General features: G+C 41.8%; 2 protein-coding genes across 12 annotated transcripts in view; one reads left to right on the forward strand and one right to left on the reverse strand.

The window, feature by feature from the left end:
* CENPP (centromere protein P) overlaps positions 1-23625 on the reverse strand; it is a 320121-nt gene that overhangs the window by 129741 nt on the left and 166755 nt on the right. The gene's annotated exons all lie outside the window — the stretch shown is intronic.
* Positions 1-23625, forward strand: part of ASPN (asporin) — a 62623-nt gene that overhangs the window by 4604 nt on the left and 34394 nt on the right. For 2 of the 3 annotated variants that reach the window (XM_006025880.3, XM_025206724.1), the window contains exons 1-2: positions 2543-2783; positions 17323-17590. In XM_006025880.3, the coding sequence (XP_006025942.1) occupies positions 17347-17590 (244 nt within the window). In that variant the 5' untranslated portion in view covers positions 2543-2783; positions 17323-17346. Of the gene's footprint in view, positions 1-2542; positions 2784-17322; positions 17591-23625 lie in introns of those variants that run through there. The other variant, XM_006025881.3, reaches the window with a different exon arrangement.

Here is a 23625-nt window from a genome sequence, read left to right on the forward strand (position 1 = left end):
CTACAACTGCTGGCCACTGTTGTATAGTCCTCCTTGAGGACCATCCCTAGCTTTCACTGTGCAAACACCTCTTTTTTCTTTTTTAAGAGGACCACAATGTCCCTATTAAGCCAGGAGGGCTTGCCATCCCTTCTGCTGCCTTTCCTCTTCACAGGAACTTTTTTCTTTTGTGCTTTGAAGATCGTATCCTTGAGCAATGACCAGTCTTCGTGAGCCCTATTTGCCTTGCCTTCCTGGTCCCATGTTGCCTCTTCTACTAATGGTCTGAGCCTGTTGAAGTCAGCATTTTTTAAGTCCAGGACTTCAGTCCTGCTGGTTGATTTGTCGACTTTGTAGAGGATGGTTAACCTTGATAATTTCATGGTCGCTGTCACCCAGGTTACTTTCAATGTTCAAGCCACACACCAGATCATCTACCTTGGCCAAGACCAAGTCTAGGACAGTGTTACCTCTGGGTGGCCCTTGCACTTCCTGGGTCAGGAACAGCTCCTCAATTAGTGAGGAAACTGCATGAACGATCTGACCTAGCCAAGTGTTCCTCCCAATCTAGGCCCGGGTATTTGAATCACCCAAGACAACCAAGTCCCTTGCACGTGCAACTTCTGTCAGTTCTCGAGAGAACTCCAGATCCAGCTCCTCTCCTTGGTTTGACGGTCTGTAGTAAATGCCTACAGTTAGGTTTCTCTCACCTCGCCCCCCTGTAGCTTAACCCAGAGGATTTCAAGCTGCTTATTTTCGGAGCCAATGTCAACCTTCAGAGAGGTGTACTGCTATCTCAAGTAGAGAGCTCTCTCTCTATTCTCCCTACTTTGTCCCTTCTGTGCAGGGTGTAGCCCTCCATGGCTACACTCCAATCATGTGAGGAGTCCCACCAGGTCTCTGTGATCCCTGAATGATGAAAAACAAGAGGATGTAGTATTGCTACAAAAATAATTTCAACAAGAATCACCCCCAAATCAGCACTCTGTTATTAAAAGGAAATAAAAAGATGCATTACATCCATCCTAGAACTTCCACATCCTTTTACTATTAAAGGACCATGACATAATATTTACCTATGGAGGTCTGGCACACATGAAAATGGACAGTGAACTGGCAATATATACCTTATCTTGTGTAGGTTTTTCATTTAATACAGTTCTTTTTCCTAAAAACACAGCAAAGAATTACCAAGATGTTCATAGTTCATAGTTCTTATTCATAGACTGTAAGGCCAGAAGGGACCTTGAAGATAATGGGGCCTAGCCCCCTGCACCAGGCAGGAAAGACAAGCGGGGTCAGGTGACAAAATGTCTGAAACAAACTGTCACTTCAAATAACCTGAACTTACTAATACTTTCCGTCCAAATACTTTATGACAGGGGTGGCCAACCTGTGACATAGATGCCACAAGTGGCACAGGCAGCCTCTGTGTATGGAATATGGCAAACCAGAGAGAGGACAGGCAGCAGTGGCAGACAGGGCAGGAAGCAGAATGCAAAGCAGCAAACTGGGCAAGGAACAGGAAAAGAAGTAGAAAGCAGAGCAGCAGATCAGATGGGAAGAGGACCAGAGTGGCGGTTGGTGAGGGTACACGGTTAATTTGTGACATCTGCCAAAAAGGTTGGCCCTTACTGAATTGTGAGATGGGAAAGGACTGAAATTTTAAAGCTACTCTTTAATGAGATTATCAGAAACATAAAAATTAGCATTTAAGGAATAAAAAGGTATCAAAATATCTATAGTTGCAATCAAAATATAGTTGTCATAAAACTAGAATTACAAGCCATTTGTATGTTGACTATACAAATTGTTGTGTTGGTAACTCACATTAGAATCATACTGTCTTTTAAACAGACAGTTTATTACGAGGTGAATAGCAGGCAACCCTATTTGTAACTAAAGCTATATAAATGATGTAGTATGAATAATGTAAGCCTGACTTATTTTTCACAGCCCCAAAATTATAGCTTGTGTAAATTCCTGCAACAGGTATTTATTCTATTATTAACATCATAAACTTTTAACATCATAAACTTGTTCAAATAAGAAATACTGTTCAAAGTAAGCATACACTTCAGTTTAGTGCATTAAATTAAATCAGTTCAGTATAACACCATGAAGATTATTATTTAATCAAAAAGTCTTATGTATACTTTATCTGCTCTAACAACATTGTTAAGTATTTATTGAATTTAAGATATCCTACCTACATATAACTACATAAAAAGATAGTATATTCATTTTACAGCTTTATTCTTTAAACTGGTTTGATAGATTGATAATATTCATTATTATTGGTTAGCTTCTTTAATGAAGACATGCTTATATTGTTTGAAGAGTTTTATTCTGTAAGGAATAATGTACTGTAAATATTATTTCTAAGAAGTGTAATTTTGTATCAGGAGTAGATTTGCATGGACCTCCCCATACCTCAGATGGCTACATACCATCTATTATTAAACTTCAGGTTTTATCAAATCTTCTACTAGACGCATAGAGTTAAGCATGAGGTTTTGGCTGTGATACAGGCAGTGATGAAAAACACATGAGTAGTAACAAGTCTTCTTAATATCTTTCTTCAGTACTAAGATGGGCTAATCTGTAGAAGCAGTTTACTCAAGTATCACCCCAGGTGCCAGGAGGATCAGGGACATTTAGAGCGAAATTTTTCCTTGTAAAAAAGCTAACCTTTTCACAGCACTCAAATGCTTTAAGATTTTCTTTATAATTAAACAAAACTGGAAATAAACTTTTCAGGTGGATGATCACACTGGTTTGGGAAGGACTGTCAAATTTACAAGGTATGTTACTTCTGCATGTCTATTCATATTTAAACAGCAATACAGGATTAAGCAACAGATTTTTAATCACTATATGCAAACTAATACCGTAAAGCAAATAAATGTTTGGTAGTATTAAATTCTTCAAAAATGTTTTCTGAAAATGTACTTTGCAGTTGCAATATTTTCTCTTTTATTATAATTATAACAAAAACAGAGCAGCAGTGACAGTGCTCTAGCTAGATTACCAGTATTAACCAACTCCGAAAAAAGAGGTACATGATCTACTGTATTTTTCATATTTTACTTCTGAACCTCTAAAAAGCCATCATATAAACAGATTCTTCAAAGTTACTCTACGCAACGTACCTCTGTTTTATAATCATAATTGCTCTGTTCCTTATAAGACTTAAAAAAAATTAAAATAATTTTATTTTACCTAAATTTAAAAAAAATCTGAAAAGAAAGAGCAGAGTTATTAAAGTAAAAACAACATGAGTGCTTATATATTAATATTCCTCTAATTTACAAAGTTCAAATAATATGGCTATTACAATAAATAAATAAATTCATACATACATAAAAGAAAGGAATATATCAGCTGTTTTTATTTAAGAAGCTATTTGTCATAATTATTGTTTAATATACATTTCAAAATTTGCTAGTTCTTATTGCCAAAATGATTTCAATTTATTTCTCTTAGGCATTAAGCCAAATCAATCAATAGACAAAGAGTTAAGTATAAACCCATTTACTTCTGGATGGAACAATGACTAATAGAAGTAAAACTATTTTTAAATACAGTATTCACAACAACTATGATCTTGCCTTTCTTTGGACAAAAGCTGTGCACAAAGTAATGATATGTGATACTAACGAACACAAAGATTTGCCCTGTCTCTCTTCAAAGAAAATTTGTTTCATAGTTGACTCAGTTAAACATTTTGTTCTGGGAAAAAATAGTTTAGGAAACTCGCCTCCCTTCAAGCTACTGGTAACAGCAGCTCCTTCTAAATATGGCTCTTAAAAAGACATAAGTCTTAACAGTCTTGCTGTTAACTCATTCAATGTCATGACTTACAAGTTGTAAGAGCCTTCAGGGCTAGCTGGCAGTAGCAGAAATCTGTGTATTTTGTTTTGGACATATACACGTATCTCAAAACAATTAATTTTATGCCTCTGATAATCTAGTTATCTTTCTCTTTTAATATGTTTGCTATTTTAATGTTACTGCACAACTGTAATATAAAAAATTCTGATTTGAGTTCTCATTAAGAGAAACTCCCTAAGCTTTAAATCATAACAATTTATTGGGCGGTGTATAGCTTAAGTTACATAAACATCAGGACTACACCAACAGAGATTTCTGGGGCCAATATTGATATCTGATTTTTAAGGCGGTATATCGGCCGATACCGATCCAATTTCCAATATAGCATGGAGAGCTGCATCTAGCTGGTAAGTCCATTGTGGTGGAAGGGGAGGGGGGCACATCAATCCCTCCACCCCGTGATGAGGCAGGGGGTAGGGGAAGGGGTAGGCGCTGCCCAGCTAGGGTGGGGTGAGGTGCGGGATGGAGAAAGTTCAACAGGGAGGAGGAGGGCAGCTCCTACTAATGCTTGCACCCCAAGAGGTCTTGGGGGTGGGCAGTGCCCCGGGTTCTGCGCAGGGCAAGCGGGTGGTCTAGAGCTCTGGGCTGTAGCTGGGCTCTTCTTGCCAGGGGCTGGGCTCAGAGCAGGGGCTATGGAGGGGGCTGCAGCCACCTGAAATTGTGCCGTAGCTCCCTTCCAGCACCGCTGCATGCTCGGCGCAGCCCTGGCTTTTCTTGGTTCAACCCCTGCCTCCCCCCAGGTGGGGCACAGGATGGAGGCACGGCTCGTCGGGGGGGTGGCTCCCTCCCAGTGCTGCTGCCACCATGCCACACACAGCCCTGGCTCTTCTTGGCTTAAACCTCACCTCCCCCCACATGCTGGGAAAAGCCGGGCATGTGGCAATGGCGCTGGGAGGCAGCTACAGCAAAATCTGGGGTGGCTGCAGCCCCCTCTGTAGCCCCTGCTCTGAGCCCAGCCCCTGATGAGAAGAACCCGGTTCCGGCCTGCAGCTGCAGCCTCCCTGCTTGCCTTGTGCAGATCCAGGGGGCACACCCCCCCACCCTCCCAGGGTGTGCACAGCAGTGGGAGCTGCGCCCTCCCAACTAGTCTCACTCAGGAGGTGCATGGGCCAACCAGAGGTGATGCTCTGCTAGACTTGGTCCTGGCCAAAGGAGACAACCTAGTGACCGACTTAAATATAGAGGGAAGTCTGGGTGACAACAACCATGAAAACATCATGTTCACTGTCCGATGTAAGGCAGACAAATCGGATAGCAAGATTGAAGGCTTGGACTTCAAAAATGCAAATTTCAACAAGCTTAGGTCACTAGTAGGGCAAGTGCTGCAGGACCAGGGACTGAAGGCAAAAGGTGTGCACGAAGAGTGGTTGTTCCTTAAGGACATGATCCTTGAAACACAAAGGAAGTCCATTCCCATGTGGAGAAAAGGTAACAGAAGGGCTCAAAAGCCCTCTTGGCTAAACAGGGAAATCACGGCCCTCTTAAGAAAGAAGAAAAAGACTTATAAACAATGGACGCTGAGGGCAGGTCCCAAGGAGGACTATTCTACGATGGTCTGCATTTGCAGGGAACAGATAAGACAGGCTAAAACAGCAAGCGAACTTAGATTAGCAACGGGAATCAAAGACAAGTAGTCTTTCTTTAGGTACATAGGGAACAGGAGGAAAACAAATGGGAGTCTGGGGCCATTGAACAACAACTCAGGAGAGCAGGTTACCAGCACCCAGGAAAAAGCTGAGCTCCTGAATGACTACTTCGCTTCAGTCTTTGCAGGAGGCTGGACCCAATGATCTTCCAAGGTCCCTTCCAGCCTTACAAGCTATGAATCTATGAGCCGTGCATCCATCCCGTGCCCCGCCCCAGCTGGGCAGCACCTGCCCCTGCCCCCTTCCTCACCGCAGGATCGGCTCCCCCATCCACCACAACGGATTTACCAGCTGGAGGCAGCTCTCGCTGCCTGAGCGTTGCGTTGTGGCTACAGGCATGCACTGGCATTTATCGACCAAATTATCAGATTTGGGCTGATTTCCAATACAGAAGGTCTGATTTCCAACACAGACAATTTTCTTTATGTCGGTACTGATCCGATATCAGACCAATGTATTGGTGCAGCTGTAGTAAACGTTTATGCATAAGTAATACTCTTACATTATAAACGCTGAAAAGTTTATCTCGTGTACGTTGTTCGACTATCTAAGGTTTGGGTTGCAATAGACACCCCTTTTTATAGCAAAGCACAGGGATTAACTGGATCTCAAGTAGATTTTACATACGCAAAATGTCTTCTTGAGCCCTAAAGCGTGCATAAAAAGCATTAAAAAAATGCAACATCCCTAAATGTCTTGCACTCAGCCAACTCTGTTGCTTGGTCTTCAAGTACAATGCCCCACCTACTTCTGACAGATTCATTTTGGCTTGTGCTCATAAAGAAACTCTACAGAAGCAGTCTCAGAAATTATGAAGGAGCAAGAATATACAGAATGCAAAGCAGAGGAAAGGCTTCTTCTGTTTTTCATCACCCTCTAGATGTTCAGGTAAAGGAATGTGTGATAGGATCTAATGTTCAATCCACACAATCATGCCTCCTGCTATGCTACACATGCATTGTAGGAGACCTGATTATGGGATTGAGCATCAGACACACACACCATACTGCTGGTGGAGAGGGAACTCCTGATGACAGTCCTGGGTTCCCCCATACCAGCTCCTGCAGCTGGAGTAGCTCCCAGCAGGTGCAGGGTTCCATGTGCTCTCCCAGTGGGAGCCTCCTGACAAGGGTCCAGCTGGCGCAGCGCATGGAATCCATGGCCCTACTGTAAGCCTTGTCAGCTGTGGGGCTGGCAGTGGGTGATGCACCCGTGGCTGGGAACCCCTCAGTTGATGGGGCTCGCAGCCACACATTCTATTAATGGTGATAAGCACAAGCCACAAATGTATTATGCATTTTTTAAAATAAATTTGTGGCTTATTGCTACTTTTATCATGCCATTAATTGTCTGAACTGGGTCACAACTTAAAGCATGATTAATTGAATGCCATAATTACTTGAATACAAGATGACCTGCCAATAATTAGATTCTATATATGGAAAATGTATACATTTGTTATAACTTTCTAGGTATGGAATCTAATTATTGCAGGTTTGCCTCAAATTTGTCCCATTCCAACTGCTACACAAGGGAAAACAAATCTGGTGCATCGGGTAGCCCCCTAGATCTCTGCCCACCTCCCCCACAACTTCTTTCCCCAGCAGCCTCTTCCCCCCACTTCAGACCTTACTTATCCTGAACAGGTGCAAATGAGTGGCACATTTGAAAACACTCACCTTGAAATAAACATAGGGATTTGCCTATAGACAAATTATTACAAATACCCATAGACTTGGTTCATCCAGAATTGATGCAGTTTACCTATTTTGAAACTACAGCAGGTTTTAGCACACATACTCCATAAGCACATTTTTAAGCAGCACTTTTGTACCTACTTATACATAGTACAAACTATGCATGATATTAATCTAAATTCCAAAAGCTCATGACTTACCATATGGTTCATTGGGCTGGGCCCCAGCAGTAAAAGGTATTTCAAGCCATAATGACCCCACAGCTCAGCAGTTCTCACTATGTGTATACTGAATACAGCAGATACATGACCCCCACAAAGGATCCATGTGTTAACCCCCATCTCATGACTGAAATTGAGTGTTCTTGTTATGAGTCCAGGGATCCTCCATAATTTTATATGCAGACAAGGTGCAGGGGAACATGGCCCAGGAGGTCCTCATGGAGGGTGGGGCTACACTACTCATATGCACCAGGCTGGGAGAGGGGGCTATAGAGGGATTCTGGGTGAATTGTTTGGGGCCCTGTTCAGTGATGTTTGCCAGACATTTAAGGCTGGTGAAGAAACAGGAATCATTAGAAATTGGAAAGAAAGGCACAGCTCTGCTATGGGAGTAAAAAGTCAGTGCTAAGGGGGGACTGCACACAATGGGCACAAGCATATATCTTATTCAGACAGGGCTGCATTAACCTACCCTTGTGGTGTTCCCATCAGTATATTTGACCAATACGGGCCATGTGTCTTAGAGTCAGGCTCCGTGTTGGCTACATTTAATCAACTTCATAGTTGGTTCCCACTACTGAACACGTGCTGCTTTTGACAGCAGTTTAAAGATAGGCAATATATTTAATGAGCAGGGATCCTGGTTTTCTCTGTTTAAAAATCACAAATTCTCTGATAAAAATCTCAACTTCTCAGACTAAAAACACCCCAAAATCCGTGTTTTTCCATGATTAAAATAAAACACCACTACTATATATACAGGTACCAGTTGAGCACACTATTTTATTGATATATTTACACTTTTAAAGTGATTTGGAAGGCTACCAGTGCTTGCAAATGTTGACATTTGATTTTGAGTATTTTAACACGGAAAAATCAGAGCTTCCCCTGCTCCATTTGCTCACCAGGACATGGGTCCAGCTGCTGTTGGCTACAAATATTGTTTCTCCATTTTATCCATTGACTAACGCAAACTACATAAAAGGCTCCTGAGGGAGAGAGAAAAACCCAGGATTTCCCCTCCCCTCACCCTAGGAAATACTTATTTTCTGTTTCCAGCTCCATGAATCTTGTTGACAACAGCCCAACTTCAACAGGAAGAGCGATGCTCTTATACCAGCCTAGCCAGCACCCAGGTTGCTAGTATCAAAAGGGTCCTAGTTCAGGACTGCAGTTAGACACACAAGTCCTGACAAACACTTTGCTCTTTCTTTAGCATTTCCTATTGGCTTGCTAAGGAATTCTCTTTGCTTAATGTGCTGGCTGTTTTGAAACACACCTCTCAGCAACTAAGATGACCCTTTGTGGATCTGGACCGTAACCCTTAATCAGACTATTTATTTGATCTGATTGATTTATATCGATTTTCATTATAAAGCTAACTTAATGCCTGCTTTATGAAGTGCTTTCAGCAGGCGGTACTTAAAAGCTTGTTGCATATGTTTAAATATGAAAATATGATTTTTTTCTAGAAGCGTTAAAATAGGACATTCTTTGAACATATAATGACAAATATTTGTAAAGATTCTGTTTGGAGATTGTCTAGTGCTATAGTACAAGAGATGGTGCTCAGAAGACTGAAGTAAATAACAAGTACATAGGCATGTGGGCAGTGGTTTGGATTTCCTTTGAAAGGGAAAAACTCATGTAATTTTAAAGATTTACAGATCTCACTTTTAAATTCTGCTGCTGCTTATTTTTTTATATTCTTTAGGATTTATGTAGTATATCCCAGTAGAAGTTAAGGACTACACATCTTTTTAATAGTACTGAGAACCCTATATCAGACAAATGATAAAAGAGTCTCATAAAGCAAATGTAAAGAAGCAAAACACAAAAGTGGAACTAAAGAAACAAAACCAAGTTTTCCCATAATAAGAAAAGCACCAATGGCAAAATGCCTGCACTAAGAGATTCTTTAGCCATAAACTGGTAAACAAGCACTTAATTAGGTGATCAAACAAGAATTTACATCCGTCCAACATTTCCAAAAATAAATGACGTCTCAAACAGAGATTAATTTATAAACAGGATATGCACAATAGAGTTTACAACAGTCCTTCTTGGGTTATACAACGGTATACAGCAGGATATACCCTGTTTCCTGAATTAAGTCTCATAGTAAGCAAACATTTAAAGCCAAAATATAGCCTCCTATATTCCAGTGCTGTCCCCAGTACTGGAGAGGAGCACCCTTTTCACCTGCTAAGAATGTTGAACCAAACTGGCTTTCAATTGTATGAGAGACTTCTAAAAATGCTAACAATAATTTGATAATAACTCCGTATCATTGTTGTTTGCCCTTTGAATTGTTCTCTTGATACCCACAATTGTCACAGATCACACTTTACGGTATATTAGACCTACATTAAATAAAATCTGCAATAATGAAACTAGAGAGCCAGTGGTGAACATCATATTCTGAGTAAAAATGGTACAGATTTTTAGAATTCTATATCATAGCTAATACTCAAGAGAAAATCTATTATCTCACCTTTATCAACTCATACATTTACAAAATCTTGATCAGCAGAAACCTTTTATGTGGTTGATTAATCCAAATAGTTTCTATTTTCTAACTATTGAATACTTTTCACTCACTGTGGAAGATTTCTCCCTCTTCCTCATTGAGCCAGTTTGAGTGGTTCCTAAAAAAATTAGCTACTTGCACAGTATCTAATCTGTATCAATAGTAGACACCACTTCATAACTACTACTCAAAAATGATTTATTATGAAGCATCTGCTAATGTCTACTGTCAGAGAGAAGACCATTGGACTAAATAATCCATTACTCTGATATACAACCATCCATATTCTCCTAGCATAATAACTAATTGATTGGGGTGGGAGGGGCAATGTTGCTATAAGGTTTCTCACTTGAACCAGAAGGAGTTTCAGCCATGGACTTAGCGCATATAATTTTTTGTTGTTTTCAATAAAGTGGTTTAAGGTTTACAGTTGACAATACTACTGTCTTTTTGGGGGGGAAAAGGTACAAGTTCTCTTAAATGGTCAGTTAAGCAAATCTCAAGAAATTATGTTCACTCACTTTTTTGACCATTAGTTTTTATGAGCAGGACTACTAAACAGTCCATAGAGAAACAAAATGAAATTTTCCAATTTTCCTGACCCATGCTTTTTAACCTGGGCAAAAAATAAGATGATTTAGCTTCACTAGCTAATTATCTCATTTTTAAGAAAGGAGAGAGCTTAGCTCTCCATGCTCACCCTTTTGATACCATTGGCCATAAATCTTTGCTCACTAGTTTACAAACCAACACTAGGATATCTCAGTAGTTGCAATGTTGCCTCAGGCAAAAGATGATAGGCAATTGATCATCAGCAGGGATCTGGGTTTTCTGTTTGCCATGGAAAAACAGAGCAAAACATGGATTTTCTCCTTTAAAGGAGAAAATCATGTGAAACTGTGGGTTTCCCCTTGCAGGCTGGCAGAGTTCCTGTAAGGAGCTGCTTGCAGTTGGAGGGAGCAGGACACAGGGGGCAGGGGGGCACCACATGTATGTGTGCATGCTCTGTATAGTAGGTAATGGTGCTGCTCAGAAAGCAGGCCCTGGTGTGGGACAGAGTGCTGAGCCGCTGTGGCCGCCAAGGTGAGGTGCAGCGGTGTGGAGTTGTGCTCCCTGCTGCTGACAGGCAGGCAGGGGTGACTCACTTTGGCAGCCATGGCGGTGCAGTGCTCCCTCCCACACCAGATCCTGCTCGCTGGGCTGCAGAGGTGGCTCCTCTCCAGAGCTGGTCCGGTGAGGCTGCAGCTCTGTGTCCCACTATGGGCGCAGAAATCTGGAGGGGCACATGCCCTCCTGCTCTCCTAACACGTCACCCGTGTCCCTGTACCCACTGTCCCCTCTGTGTTGCCTGCAGCACATCCCCCATCCTCCACACACCCACCTCCTTCCTCACACACTGGGGGTTCGAGGCCTGGGGGTGAGGGGGCAGTGGGTCAGAAGTGAGGGGCACCAGCAGGGCTTGGGGGGTGGGGGACTGTGGGTTGGGAGTGAGAGGCACCAGCAGGGCTAGGGGGCTGCGAGTTGGGGGTTAGGGTACCAGCAGGGCTGGAAGGGGAGTGGGAGACTGTGGTTTGGGAGCGAGGGGCACTGGCAGGGACGAGGGGGTGGGAGGGCTGTGGTTGGAAGTGAGGGGCAACAGCATGAGCAGGGGCAGGGCACTGGCATATCAGGGCTGCTCAGCACCACAAAGCAGCAGGGGGACCGGGGTGGGGGAACACATAGCCACAGCTGTACCATGGGTCCTGGTGAGCGAAGGGGTCAGGGGAAGGTCTAATTTACCACGATACAAATTTCAAAATCAAATGCCAAAATATGTAGATATTTAGAATTTATTTTATTATCATGATTGAAGCACTGGTAGACTTCCAAATTGCTTTAAAATTGTAAATATATCAATAAAACATTGTGTTCAACTGATACCTATATATATTTTAGCATTTCATTTTAAAATCACAGAAAAATGCAGATTTGGGGTTTTTAAATCAGAGAATTTTTAAATTTTTTTAATAAGAGAGTTTTTGATTTTAAACAGAGAAAACCAGGATCTTCATCGGTCTTAGCAGTCCTTGAATAAAATGTCAACTATTTGGCTACAACCTTTAGAATTTTGTGCCTTGACCCTCCTTCTTCCTTTTGAGTTTTTAATTTGCTTACAATACCTGTTGGATGGACAGTAGTTCAGTGTATTCCACTTAAATACATGCTAGAGAAAGGCATGATTCACTGAACTATGTTTTAAGTTTTATTGGAGTAAGGACCCTAACCTTGTAATATGTTATTAGGGGATGCTTTGTGGTTGTCATATATAGGAAGGGCTGGAGCAACATCCTACTGGACGCTTTTGGACTAAATAGAATCATAAGAAAGTTGGCCTGGAAGGGACCTCACGAGGTCATCTACTCCAACAGTATCATCCCTGTCTAAACCATCACAGGAAGAGGTAGTTAGCCATGTTAGTCTGAAATCAGGTAGAAGGCAGGGTAGGTATGCATCCAACAGACTAACTCAGTGATTCTCAACCAGTGTGATGCAGAATTCTGGAGTGCTTTGAGCTCCTTTCAAGGGTAACCTAGCATGCCATGTAATGCTAGCATTGTCAGGTGTGCAGACATAATTCATAAGATAAACCTAGAGATTTTAAATAGGAATCCATAGTGTTAAAAACATTCTGATCTGTTGTAGTCTTTCTGGGCACTTTCACACATGGCCCAGGGGTGGGACAGTGGCGCTTTAATTAGAGCGACTCTAAGAGTTGCTCTAATTAAACCACTGCCATGTCTGGTAATTGCCACACTCCCACAGACTTGATTGAGTCCGTTCTGAGGCGCTGGAATTCCAGCACCTCAGAGCAGCTTCTTTGTGCATATAGGTGCCCTCTGAGTACTTTGCAACAGAAGAGATTCTACAGATTCCTTCCTATGTGTCCATATAATGATGAGATCAATACTTCACCTCCCAGGAACCCAGATAACTTACTTAGAAAATAATCCCAATTTTACAGAAAGAAATTTGAAATACTCTAGAGAAATTCCACCACGACTTAAACAACTTCCACGCCTCCAAACTGACTCTGGAATACTCCAACCAACAAAGTTGTTTTTTAGAAAGCACTGTAAAAGTTTCCAATGGCCACATCACCACCACATTGTATTGAAAAACAATAGACTGCTACAGTGACCTCCACAGCAGCTGGTTTTGTCTAAACATACCGCTAAAACCATCCTCTACAGCTAAGCTCTACATTACAGCCATATTTTCTCTGATCCCACTGACCAGGATGCACGCTTAAGGATCTGAAGCAAGGATTCCTACACTTGCAATACAATCCTAAAGCCATAGCCAACTCAAATTAACAGAGCCAGACTCAGACCCCCCCCTCTAAACCTGCTACAATACCAACAACCCTGGGACAAAGACAACAGAATCCCTCTGTTTATCACCTACAGGTCTCAACTTGAACACTTCAGACACATTATTATTGACCCCCAACCCCTCCTGGAAAATGACAATCATCTCAAGGTAACCATGGGAGTCAAATGTCTGTTAGATTATGAACAGCCCCCTGCAACTTCAAATGGCATGTCTCCAGCAACCGACTACATAATTCCTATTTTCATCAAGGCAGCAGACCTAAATGCCAGCTGTGCTCCTGCATCAATCCAGACCACATCATTACTAGACCAAAATAATATGGATTATAACATCTGAGATTCATTCATCTGATCCTGCCCTCCTCTTTCCTCCCCCTTTCCTACTGTTTGGGCATGTCTACATGTGCTATTAAGGCTTACTGCACAGTACTGTACTTCCTTGGGAGCACGTCTACACATGCCCCTTGTTGGGAACAAATCTACTTCTACCTTACTCTGGGTGGGGGCAGGGCTGGTGAGGACCCACAGGAACCACCAGCAGCACTGGCAGCAGGGATGGGGCTGGTGAGCACCCGCAGAAGCTGCTGATGGCAGTGGTGGCCCTGTCAAGGGGGGCACTGGCCCTGCTGACGGCATCAGTGTTGGCCATCAGGGAGGGCACCAGCCCTGTCAGGGGGTGCACATGCTCCCCCGGGCACCCCCTACCAGTCGTCTATGGTCTTGGTGCTGCTCAGCTCCCAACTCCTGGGGGAGAGGTGGGGGAGGCAGAGAGCTACCCCATCCAGGCACTACTGGGAGAAGCTGGGAGCTGAACAGCATCAGGTCTGGGGGAGTTCACCATTCCCTGTGGCCCCTAGTGTTAGGGTGACCAGGAGCAAATTTTCTCCTAGGCAGCGTCTACATGTGTTATTGCACAGTATTTACTGCATGGTTACTTTGCTACCTGTATTTATAGGTAGTAGCTAACTGTGCAATGGACTAATTTCCTCGCAGTAAATGGTGCACACATGTAGACACTAACGCTTTATTGTGCAGTAGAGCAGTCTACTGTGCAGTAAAGCATCTTGTTTAGACACACCTAGTGCATACTAAATACTGCTTTTTATTTAGAAGTTCTGCTTCTTGCAGTCCCTTCACAGCATCTGATGAAGCAAGCCGTTGCTTACAAAAGTGTATACATCTCTGATTTAGGTTATAACAGTGGGGGCCACACTTTCTGGCAGAGTTGCAACAAATTAGGCCCAAGCCTTCTCCAAGAGTCACTCTGATACCTTTCCATATCGGATCTACTGCTCAGATTTCTGCTCCATGCTCTGTACACCCTGACCAAGCTACTCTTTTGCATTCTGCATCCTACCCTGTGCTTCCTGCCTGACCTGATGTTCTGCTTTCTGCTCCCTGTCTTACTGCCACTGTGCTGCCTGTCCCCTCCCAATCTGCTGAATGCCACACACAAAAGTCTATAAGGTGCACATCTACCCTGCTTTAAACCACCCCAACTAAATATGTCTAACTTGCTCTTGTAAATGTTTGAGGATTCCACAACTTCTCTAGATAGCCAACTGAAATGCTTGACCACCCTCATAGGGCGTGTCTAGACAAGCACGGTTGTGCGGTATGTGGCACCACAAACACGTTTGCAGCACCGCATACCACACAGTCTGGTGTTCTCTGCGCTGCAAGGCCACGCTGCCTGAGTGCGCATGGCTCTGGGTTTTTTTCCTGTGGGTATTTTTGATCCCTGGATATCCACCAGTCAAAAAATAACCGCAAAAAGAAAAATCGGAGCAGCACATGCTCAGGCAGCATTCGCTGCTAAAAAGCAAAGCCAGGCCGCCCAGAGATGGGCTGTAGCTGCTAGCAGAGGCAACCTGAGCAGGGTGTGGGGCCCCGGGGCGAATCAGCCCATGCAGGACCCCGCCCCCACTCTGATCCCAGACCCAAAGAAGCTGCTGTTGCCATCAGCAGCGGTGATGGGGAGGAGGGGTAGCGAGTGGGTGGATGCAGAGCCACTGCTCCGCCCAGCTCCATGCTGCCGCTGCTCTGCCCAGCTCCGCATGGCCCCCCAAAGTGCGGGACCCAGGGCAGTCGCCCCAATTCGCCCCCCCCAGGGATGGCCCTGGCTACCATCCAGGAGGCCCCCAGGTAAGGGGAAGTTGGCCCTAGCCTCTCCTACCACCCCTGGGGTAACGTGTCATGCACCAGGTGCACTGCTACTACTTGTCCCTGGGGAACCAAACATCCATGCACATCTGGACGCACCCATAATAAGGAAATTTTTCCTAATCTCCAACCTATATTTCCTCTGCTGAATCTTGCGACCACTGTTCCTAGTACTGTTCCTACAGCCACAGAGAAAAGAATATCTGCATCCTCTCTGTAATTATCCCTCAGGTATTTAAAAACTGTTATCAAAGTCAGTTCCCTCAGTCTTTTCTTTTCCAGACTAAGTAACCCTGTCTTTTTTCAGCCTTTCCTCATGGACCTAGTTGAGAACCAATGAGGTAAGTTGTAGCAGCACAACAGTGGCTCTCAACTGAGTTGCTGCCAAATTCAAAGAAGTTAGGGAGAGGTGCCCTGATTCAAAAAAAGTTAAGAACCCTTGCCCTAATGATTAATGAAGGGGTGTGGGTAAGAGCACTCTAATAGTAAGTATACCAAGAAAAGATGAATGGCATATTATTCATAGGCACAGTAAGATACTGTTTCCGTTTTCCATGAGAAAAGCCTTTTCTGAGGTGGTAGGGAACTTGTAACTTCTTTTGGTTTTCTAAATAGCTGGGGATAAAAATATTCTTTTTAACTGACATTTTCCTAATCATTTCTCTGAGGTAAAGGTAGTCCAACTGATTCAACATCTTTCTGACTTCTAGACTGAACTGATACATGGAACTATACCAAGAAGACTCTGAAGTTGTAGTTAATGCAGAACACTACTGCCCACATTAATGGTATCAAGCACATATTTTGTCGGCAAAACCTCTGCTGTCTATGTGGAGTCCCTAGATCAGTGATTCTCCACCAGGGTGCCACAAAATCCTTTTAAGGGTCCCACAGGATGCTATGCAATATTAGCGACATTAGGTGTGTAAACACCTGCATAGTCCACAAGATAAACCAAGAAATTGTAAATAGAAATTCTTTTGGTCACAAAAATTCTGATGTCTGATGGTCTGAGTTCTTCACAAAAGAACTGTTCCATTATTTTTCCATAGTCAAAAATGAGTAAAATACGAGAGCTGGCATTTTCTGAGGGATGCCTGGAGTCTAAAAAGGTTTAGAATCACTGCCCTAAATCAATCTGTACGGCAAAACAGATAAACAGATGCATATTAGATCAGTTCCAAGGAATGTGCTGTTGGCTTCAGTTCATTTTCAGATGCACCTGAAGTTTGTAACCCAGGCAAACCTATACCATATAGGCCCCTGTTGCAAAGATCATCTGTTTCCTTATATGCCATTACAGTGTTAAAAGGGGTCTTTTATGGATGGGGACTGAAAACTCAGCTAATTGTATGTTTTATTTTTCAAACATCAGCAAAAGTTTAGAGAGTTATAATGGCTACATTTTATACACCAATAAATCAATTAATAATTTCTTTTTGTCCTGAAAGATACAATTATACATACATAGCCAAGTTTTAAAAACATGTTCTCTCTGGAAAACTGGAATGCAATTCCAAGTCCTTATAAGAAGTTTTATTATGGAGCTCTTTTATATTATCTTTCTCTTAGAAATTTAAAGCCAGTAGTATTGTACTTCAAAATCTAATTAACTAATTAACTAAATCTAATTAACTTCTTAACTGAGCTCAATAAACTACAGAAACGTGGCATCAGCATCAACAATTCCAGAGCATTTTTCAAACAAGAGCATCTCTGATTATGGCCAAAGAATGAAGTGAGTTAAGCTAAAGGTATAATGCAGTTATTTACAGTTTTACACTTTCTAACTTAAGCTATATTTTGTTAATTTTTTCAAAGATTCGTTATCCTCCTTGAGAAGACATGAAAGAATATGTGCTGCTTCTCTTCTTCGCTTTATGCTCTGCTAAACCTCTCATTGGCCCTTCATATTTTACACTAAAGAACATGATGCTTCAAGACATGGAAGATGCAGATGACGATGATGACGATAACTCTCTATTTCCAACTAGAGAACCAATTCTACCGCTCATTCCTTTTGATATATTTCCAGTATGCCCTTTTGGATGCCAGTGCTACATGAGAGTTGTCCATTGCTCTGATCTAGGTAAAAATAAACCTACTTTTTTACACTGGAAATATTCTTCAGAAAATGTTCAATGAACAATGAATTTGTGAGTAAAACCTTCATTTGTGAGGCAAAGTAGCAGCAGCTTTCAGGAAGATCAATGTTAAATTATTTTTAAAACATTTCTAAAGAATATCAACTAATTGCTGTTGATGTTTACTTGTACTTTTTTAGCTTCAGTTGGTGAGGAATTCAGCCTACACAAAGGCAGTTGTAAATCCGTATATTTATTTACACAAATAAATGTTTTTCCATCTGTAAAAAGGATTATTGAAATGACGAGACATAACTTATATACACATCCACAGAATAAGAGAACAATCTTCATAAAATAAGTCTTATGTTCATGAAACTTCAGGGAGGCAGGTTCTATATTCTGATACTCCCTTTACTTCAAATAATAGATATACCAAAGTATGCAAGGATAGAAATGTGCAGTGTTTTGTACACTCCCCTCTCTCAAAGAAAAGCTATATGCAAAAGTATTTCACTCAGTGGTGGATCAAATAACAAGAGGAAAGGAAAACACGGGACAAGGAGGCTACAAAAAATCAATCACAAGGATATTACAAGGAAAATGTGGGACAAAGACTACAAAAATCAATCACAAGGAAAGTGCAGTGCAAGAGCATGGAAAGGATACTAGCTGGTTAAGTGGAGACTAATATAGCTGAATATTCCTAATGATCCCATTTTGACCAAAGGAAAATAAGTTAATGACATAGTCATTTATTTATTTGTGTAAATAAATAAATTAAGGGTTATATAATATAGTTCATAAGGATCAGAATCTGTAAAATGAACATAGTTCCTGTCTAAGTATTTGTTAGAGCTTTATATATATAATAATTCAAGGTCAATGGCTTGTTTCAATCTTGTACCTTATAGACTAACTAAATCAGAACTTTACTGCATAGTATTAGCTTTAGTGATCTTGTAGTAGTCACCTCATCACATATTGTGATCTTTGAAGTGAGGTAGGGCACATAAATACTTATGCTATACATGTCTGATTTAATTAATTGAAGGATGTCAATCTTATCTGGTTCTGTGGGGCAGATGAATGACCAGGACTGGTCCATGAGCCAGACTGGGCCAGTGGGCACAAGGACCCCAGACTCCCTCCCTACCCTCATGCTGGATCTAGTGTCTGCAATCTCCATTCTGGAATTTTTGCTGCATGCAGTGCAAGTCCTGAAGCAGCTGGGGCAGGTGCTGAGGATCCTGGAGTGGCCGGAATTGATGCTGTGCACAGCATAAATCCTGGAGTACCTAGAGCAGTGGTCACCAACCAGGGGATCTTGACCCACCGACAGATCTTGGAGCCTCTTGTGGTAGATCTCAAAGCCTCTTGGAGTCGATCAGAGGCTGGGGTGGGGAGCTGAGTGCCCGTGTGCATGCACATGTGTGCCCCAGCCCAACAGGGAAGTCCGTGGGGGAGGGAACGGGCGGGGCTAGATCGAGGTCCCCACAGTGACGGACAGGAGTAGGGGTAAGTTAAGTGGGGCCCCGGCTGAGTGGGCTGCGCCCCCAAATAAATTTTCACTCCCTCTGCCTCAGTCTGCCCCCCCTTCCCTGCCCACAGACTTACTTGCTGAGGGGATGGGAGGGGGGGCGCCAGCATATGGGAGATCTTGGGTTGCTTTTAAATGCCAAAGGTGACCTCCTACTTAAAAAGTTTGAAGACCATTGAGCTACAGTAAGTGATATGCTGCACAGCACACTGCATGCAGCGGCCCCAGCAACTGGTCCAGAACTGTACCATATGCAGCCCCTGCTCCAGTCAGTCTAGGACCGGTATTACATGTGGCACCTGCGGGCACCACGTGCAGCACAGGTCCCAGACTGATGGGAGCAGAGCCACATGCAGGGCATATCCTGGAGACCCTGGGGCAGGCTCCATGTGCAGTGTGGTTCCCAGAGTGGCTGGAACGAGCACTGGCTGAAGCACAGTTCTTAGGCCCTGCCTGCGGAAACAGTTTGGGTCAACTCAGAACGGGGGCAACACAGGGGGCTGGATAATGGGGCTCCAGGGGCCAGGTTCAGCCTGTAGGCCATATGTTTGACACACTGGAGTTAATCTATAAAGTGCAAATCTACCCTGACTTCAGACTAACGCAGCTCTATCCTCTCTCTTCTTTTACCCTTACCTCAATATAACTTTCTTAGAGAGAAACTTTCTCCCTTTTTACTTTGACCTTCCTTTCCACTGCTGGCTCTATTTCTCTTTCTTTGGTACCCCTACCCCTTCTAAATACTCACCAACTGGCTGTTCCCCTTCCCCTTTTTATAGGTCTCATATTCATATTGTCCTAATTCTGCTCTAATGACATTTATTCCAACCTTGTTCCTTACTCTACCTGATCCTCTTCATTTTTCACATGCATCCGTGCTATTTCCTCCAACTACCATTTCTAAAAATTTGCTCATATGTTTCTTCTTTTATCTTCTCTCCTCATCTCTGGAAGGTCTACTCCATATCTATATGGATGTATCCTATTAAAATGATCACAACCATTTATGACCTCTGCATATCTTACTCCCTTCAGCATCTGGCTCTACCAGAGATATACAACCTTTCATCTACTAATGCTTCTTCAGTTAGTCATTCTTAGTCTTTGCCCTGAACCAGATCAGTGTAGGCACAAGTTTTTTTCAATTCTCCAGCACTTGTCATTTTCAATATCCAAATCACTTTCCCTTCCCATTATTTTTCCTCTTTTGAAGACTACTGCATTCAACTCTTTCTCTCCTCTCTCCCTTCATGTTGCTGTTATCTACCAGCCACCAAAACAGCCTCCCTCTCAGACTCTGGCTCCTGGCTTTATCACTTCCCCTCTCCTCCCATTTCCCACAACTTCAGATCTCACCCTTGATGACTTCAGCTTCCATGCTCAGAGCATGTTAGACCTCTTCAATGGCTACCTTAACATCAGGCTAATATTGTCTTTTATGAGTGCTGACACTGTTGACTCTGCTGGGGCCCAGCCCAATGAACCATAAGGTAAATCATGAGCTTTCTGGCTTTAGACTAATATCATGCATAGTTTGTACTATATATAAGTAGGTAAAAAAGTGCTGCTTAAAAGTGTGCTTATGGAGCACCTGTGCTAAAACCTGCTGCAGATTCAAAATAGGTAAACTGCATCAATTCTGGATGAACTAAGTCTATGGGTACCTTTAATAATTTACCTATAGGCAAATAACCATACAATGGTTATTTTAAGGTGTTTTCAAATTTGCCACTCACTTGCATCTGTTCAGGATGAGTAGGGTCTGACAGTAAGGAAGGGGGGGAAGAGGCTGCTGGGAAAAGAAGTTGCAGGCGAGCAGAGAGTCAGGGGGCTACCTGATACACTAGATTTATTTTCCCTGCAGGGGACAAACTTAAGACAAACTTGCAATAATTAGATTCCATACCTGGAAATTGTTAACAAATGTATACATTTTCCATATATAGAATCTAAGGATTGGCAGGTCATCTTATATTCAGTTGCCTTATACTTGAGTTACCAGAGAAATGCTCTCTATACTTTGCCCTTCCTCCCTCTCCCATAGTAAAGCCTGACTCGCCAACCCCAAGACTGGCTCCTCTTCAGTATATAACTTTTCTGCTCCTCCTTGTGCCCCATAGCCTCTCTAGCTAGAACCTTACAAGACTGATGTTTTCCACTATAAATCTGTTTTTTCTCCTTCATTTCTGCCATCTGAATGATTTAAAAACTCTACATCTCCAACCTAATTCTATTCCATGTGCTCAAACACAAGCGACTTTGTTTAACTCTTCCAGCCCTACACTAACAACTGCTTCCAATTCTCTCATTATACAGGAGAAAAAAAAAACTGATAAAATTCAATGCATCTTTTCTAAACCCATACATGTTTGCTTCCCCTTACTTCTTCCACTCTTGTAATTCTCCTCTTCTTCCTTGTCATGAAGGCAAAGTTTCACAATTTCTCTCACCTTCTAACTCCTCCATTTGTCCTGCAACCATCTATCATTCTCTCCCATGATTTCACTTGCTCCGAATTCTCCTTTTTCCTTAGCCTCTCGCTCTTCTCTGGATTTCTCTTTCCACAGAACAAACATGGTTTAGTCTCTGAGGGCATCTTTACATGTGCTGTGGGGTGAAGGGAGGGGTGCTTTAACTAGGGTGGCTCTGAGACCCATTCTGATTTAAGCGCTCACAGCATCATATAGATTCAGTGTCCTGCACTTCAAAATGGCAGTGGAGTTCCACAAGCTTTAGTTAAAACTCCTCCACTGCCATTTTGAAGGGCAAGGATGCTGAATACATGCGACACAGAGGCTGCTGGAGCACACCAATTAGCAAGTTCCAGAAGGCCCAATGAATTGAGCCTGCTCAGATGTGTGCTATAAAACACATCAGATGTGTGCTAATTAAAACATCTTTTCTTGTTCCCATTTGCCTCTCCAACTACTGTCCCATCTCTTCTGACTTTTTCACTTGCTAAGCTCATTGAAAGTGCTATATACAACTCTCATTTGAAATACTATCTTCTAATACCTCCTAGACTTTTTCCCTTGTCATCTTTGATCAATAACTGTCTAGAACCTAACATTCAACATACATAAAAATCCTACTGATTCTAACAGTTATAAGGTCAGTATTTCCTATCAAATCCATTCAGCTAAAACAGTTCCAGGCACTCATCTCCCCTTTCGATTACTGCAACATCCTATTCACAAAATGTGACCCAGCTGATGCACAGTTTTTATAAAATGTTATAAAGTTCAAGATTAGAACAACATTTGCACAAGTATTAAAGCCAAAATAATTTATTTTTAGTGTAATACACAACACCGAAATTCAGAGACTCTACTAAATTCAGGAATTTACTGTTGATTTTTTAAAAAAAGGATTAACTAATATTTGAAACATCTTTAGTATAAAAGATTTCATTATCTTAAGGTCTCAAGAAATAAAAAACATCTCTCTACCAAATATACTATGCAAAGGTTTAAGATACATTTGCCTGTGTACCTTGAAGGTCTTGCTGTCTATGTAAAGAAATGTAACCATGCTTAACAAGAACAAATATGAATGATACTTTCTTTGTTTAACAGGGATATCCATTTAATAGGCAACTTATTCTAATGATTTACTTTTATATAATTTTACTATAATATTGGTTGCGTTAAATTCATCACTTTAATAAACTTTAAATTACAATGAATAAAAAGCTAAAATTGTTTCGGATACAAAGAGTAATACAAAAACTAAAAAGGTAATATCTAGAGCTTCTCATATTCAAAATAAATAGAAGAAAGCAATTTCTTCCTAAAAATGTATTAACACAATTAGTAACAATAATAACCAAAAGTAACCATCAACAACACTAATATCTGCTATTTAGCTCCACTGTGTCTGCTTCTCTCCCAGAGGTCTGAGAAAGGACAAAATGATACCCAAAACCTTGCCTATGTCTATCAGTTGGTCCAATAAAATCTATCACTCACAAGAATTCTTAATACCTATAGGAATTCTGCAAAGAATCAGATGGCATGTACATTACTTAAAGATTAAATAGAAGGTGCCATCCTTTTATTTTGAGGTCTTAACTACATTAAATAAAATGTTTAACAACTATAAACAACTGAATTGGAATACCTTTCACTAGTAAGCATAACTCACAACTCTCAAACCTACAAATTTCCAACCAGTCCATAAAATGTTACAAAATAGTAGCATTTCAATAAGTAACTGAAAAGTGAAAGTAGAATCCTATTTTAAATATATTTTCTCATTAGGGTAATGAATTGTTTTTGCAATCTGTTACAAGTTAAGTGTTGTTGTGGTTATTGGATACCCTGTTACAGGTTGTAAAACTGATTTATTTAATTGAAAAGGACCATAAACACAGATTTTATATCTAAAATAATTATTTAATTATGACACAATATGTGACAGAACATTAGCATTAGCACTTGCATCTCAGATACTGTGTAGGCTGGGAATCTTCCCCACACGGAATTCCAGGAGGGATGGCCC

Source organism: Alligator sinensis, unplaced genomic scaffold, assembly GCF_000455745.1.
Source record: "Alligator sinensis unplaced genomic scaffold, ASM45574v1 scaffold78_1, whole genome shotgun sequence".
Lineage (NCBI taxonomy): Eukaryota > Metazoa > Chordata > Crocodylia > Alligatoridae > Alligator > Alligator sinensis.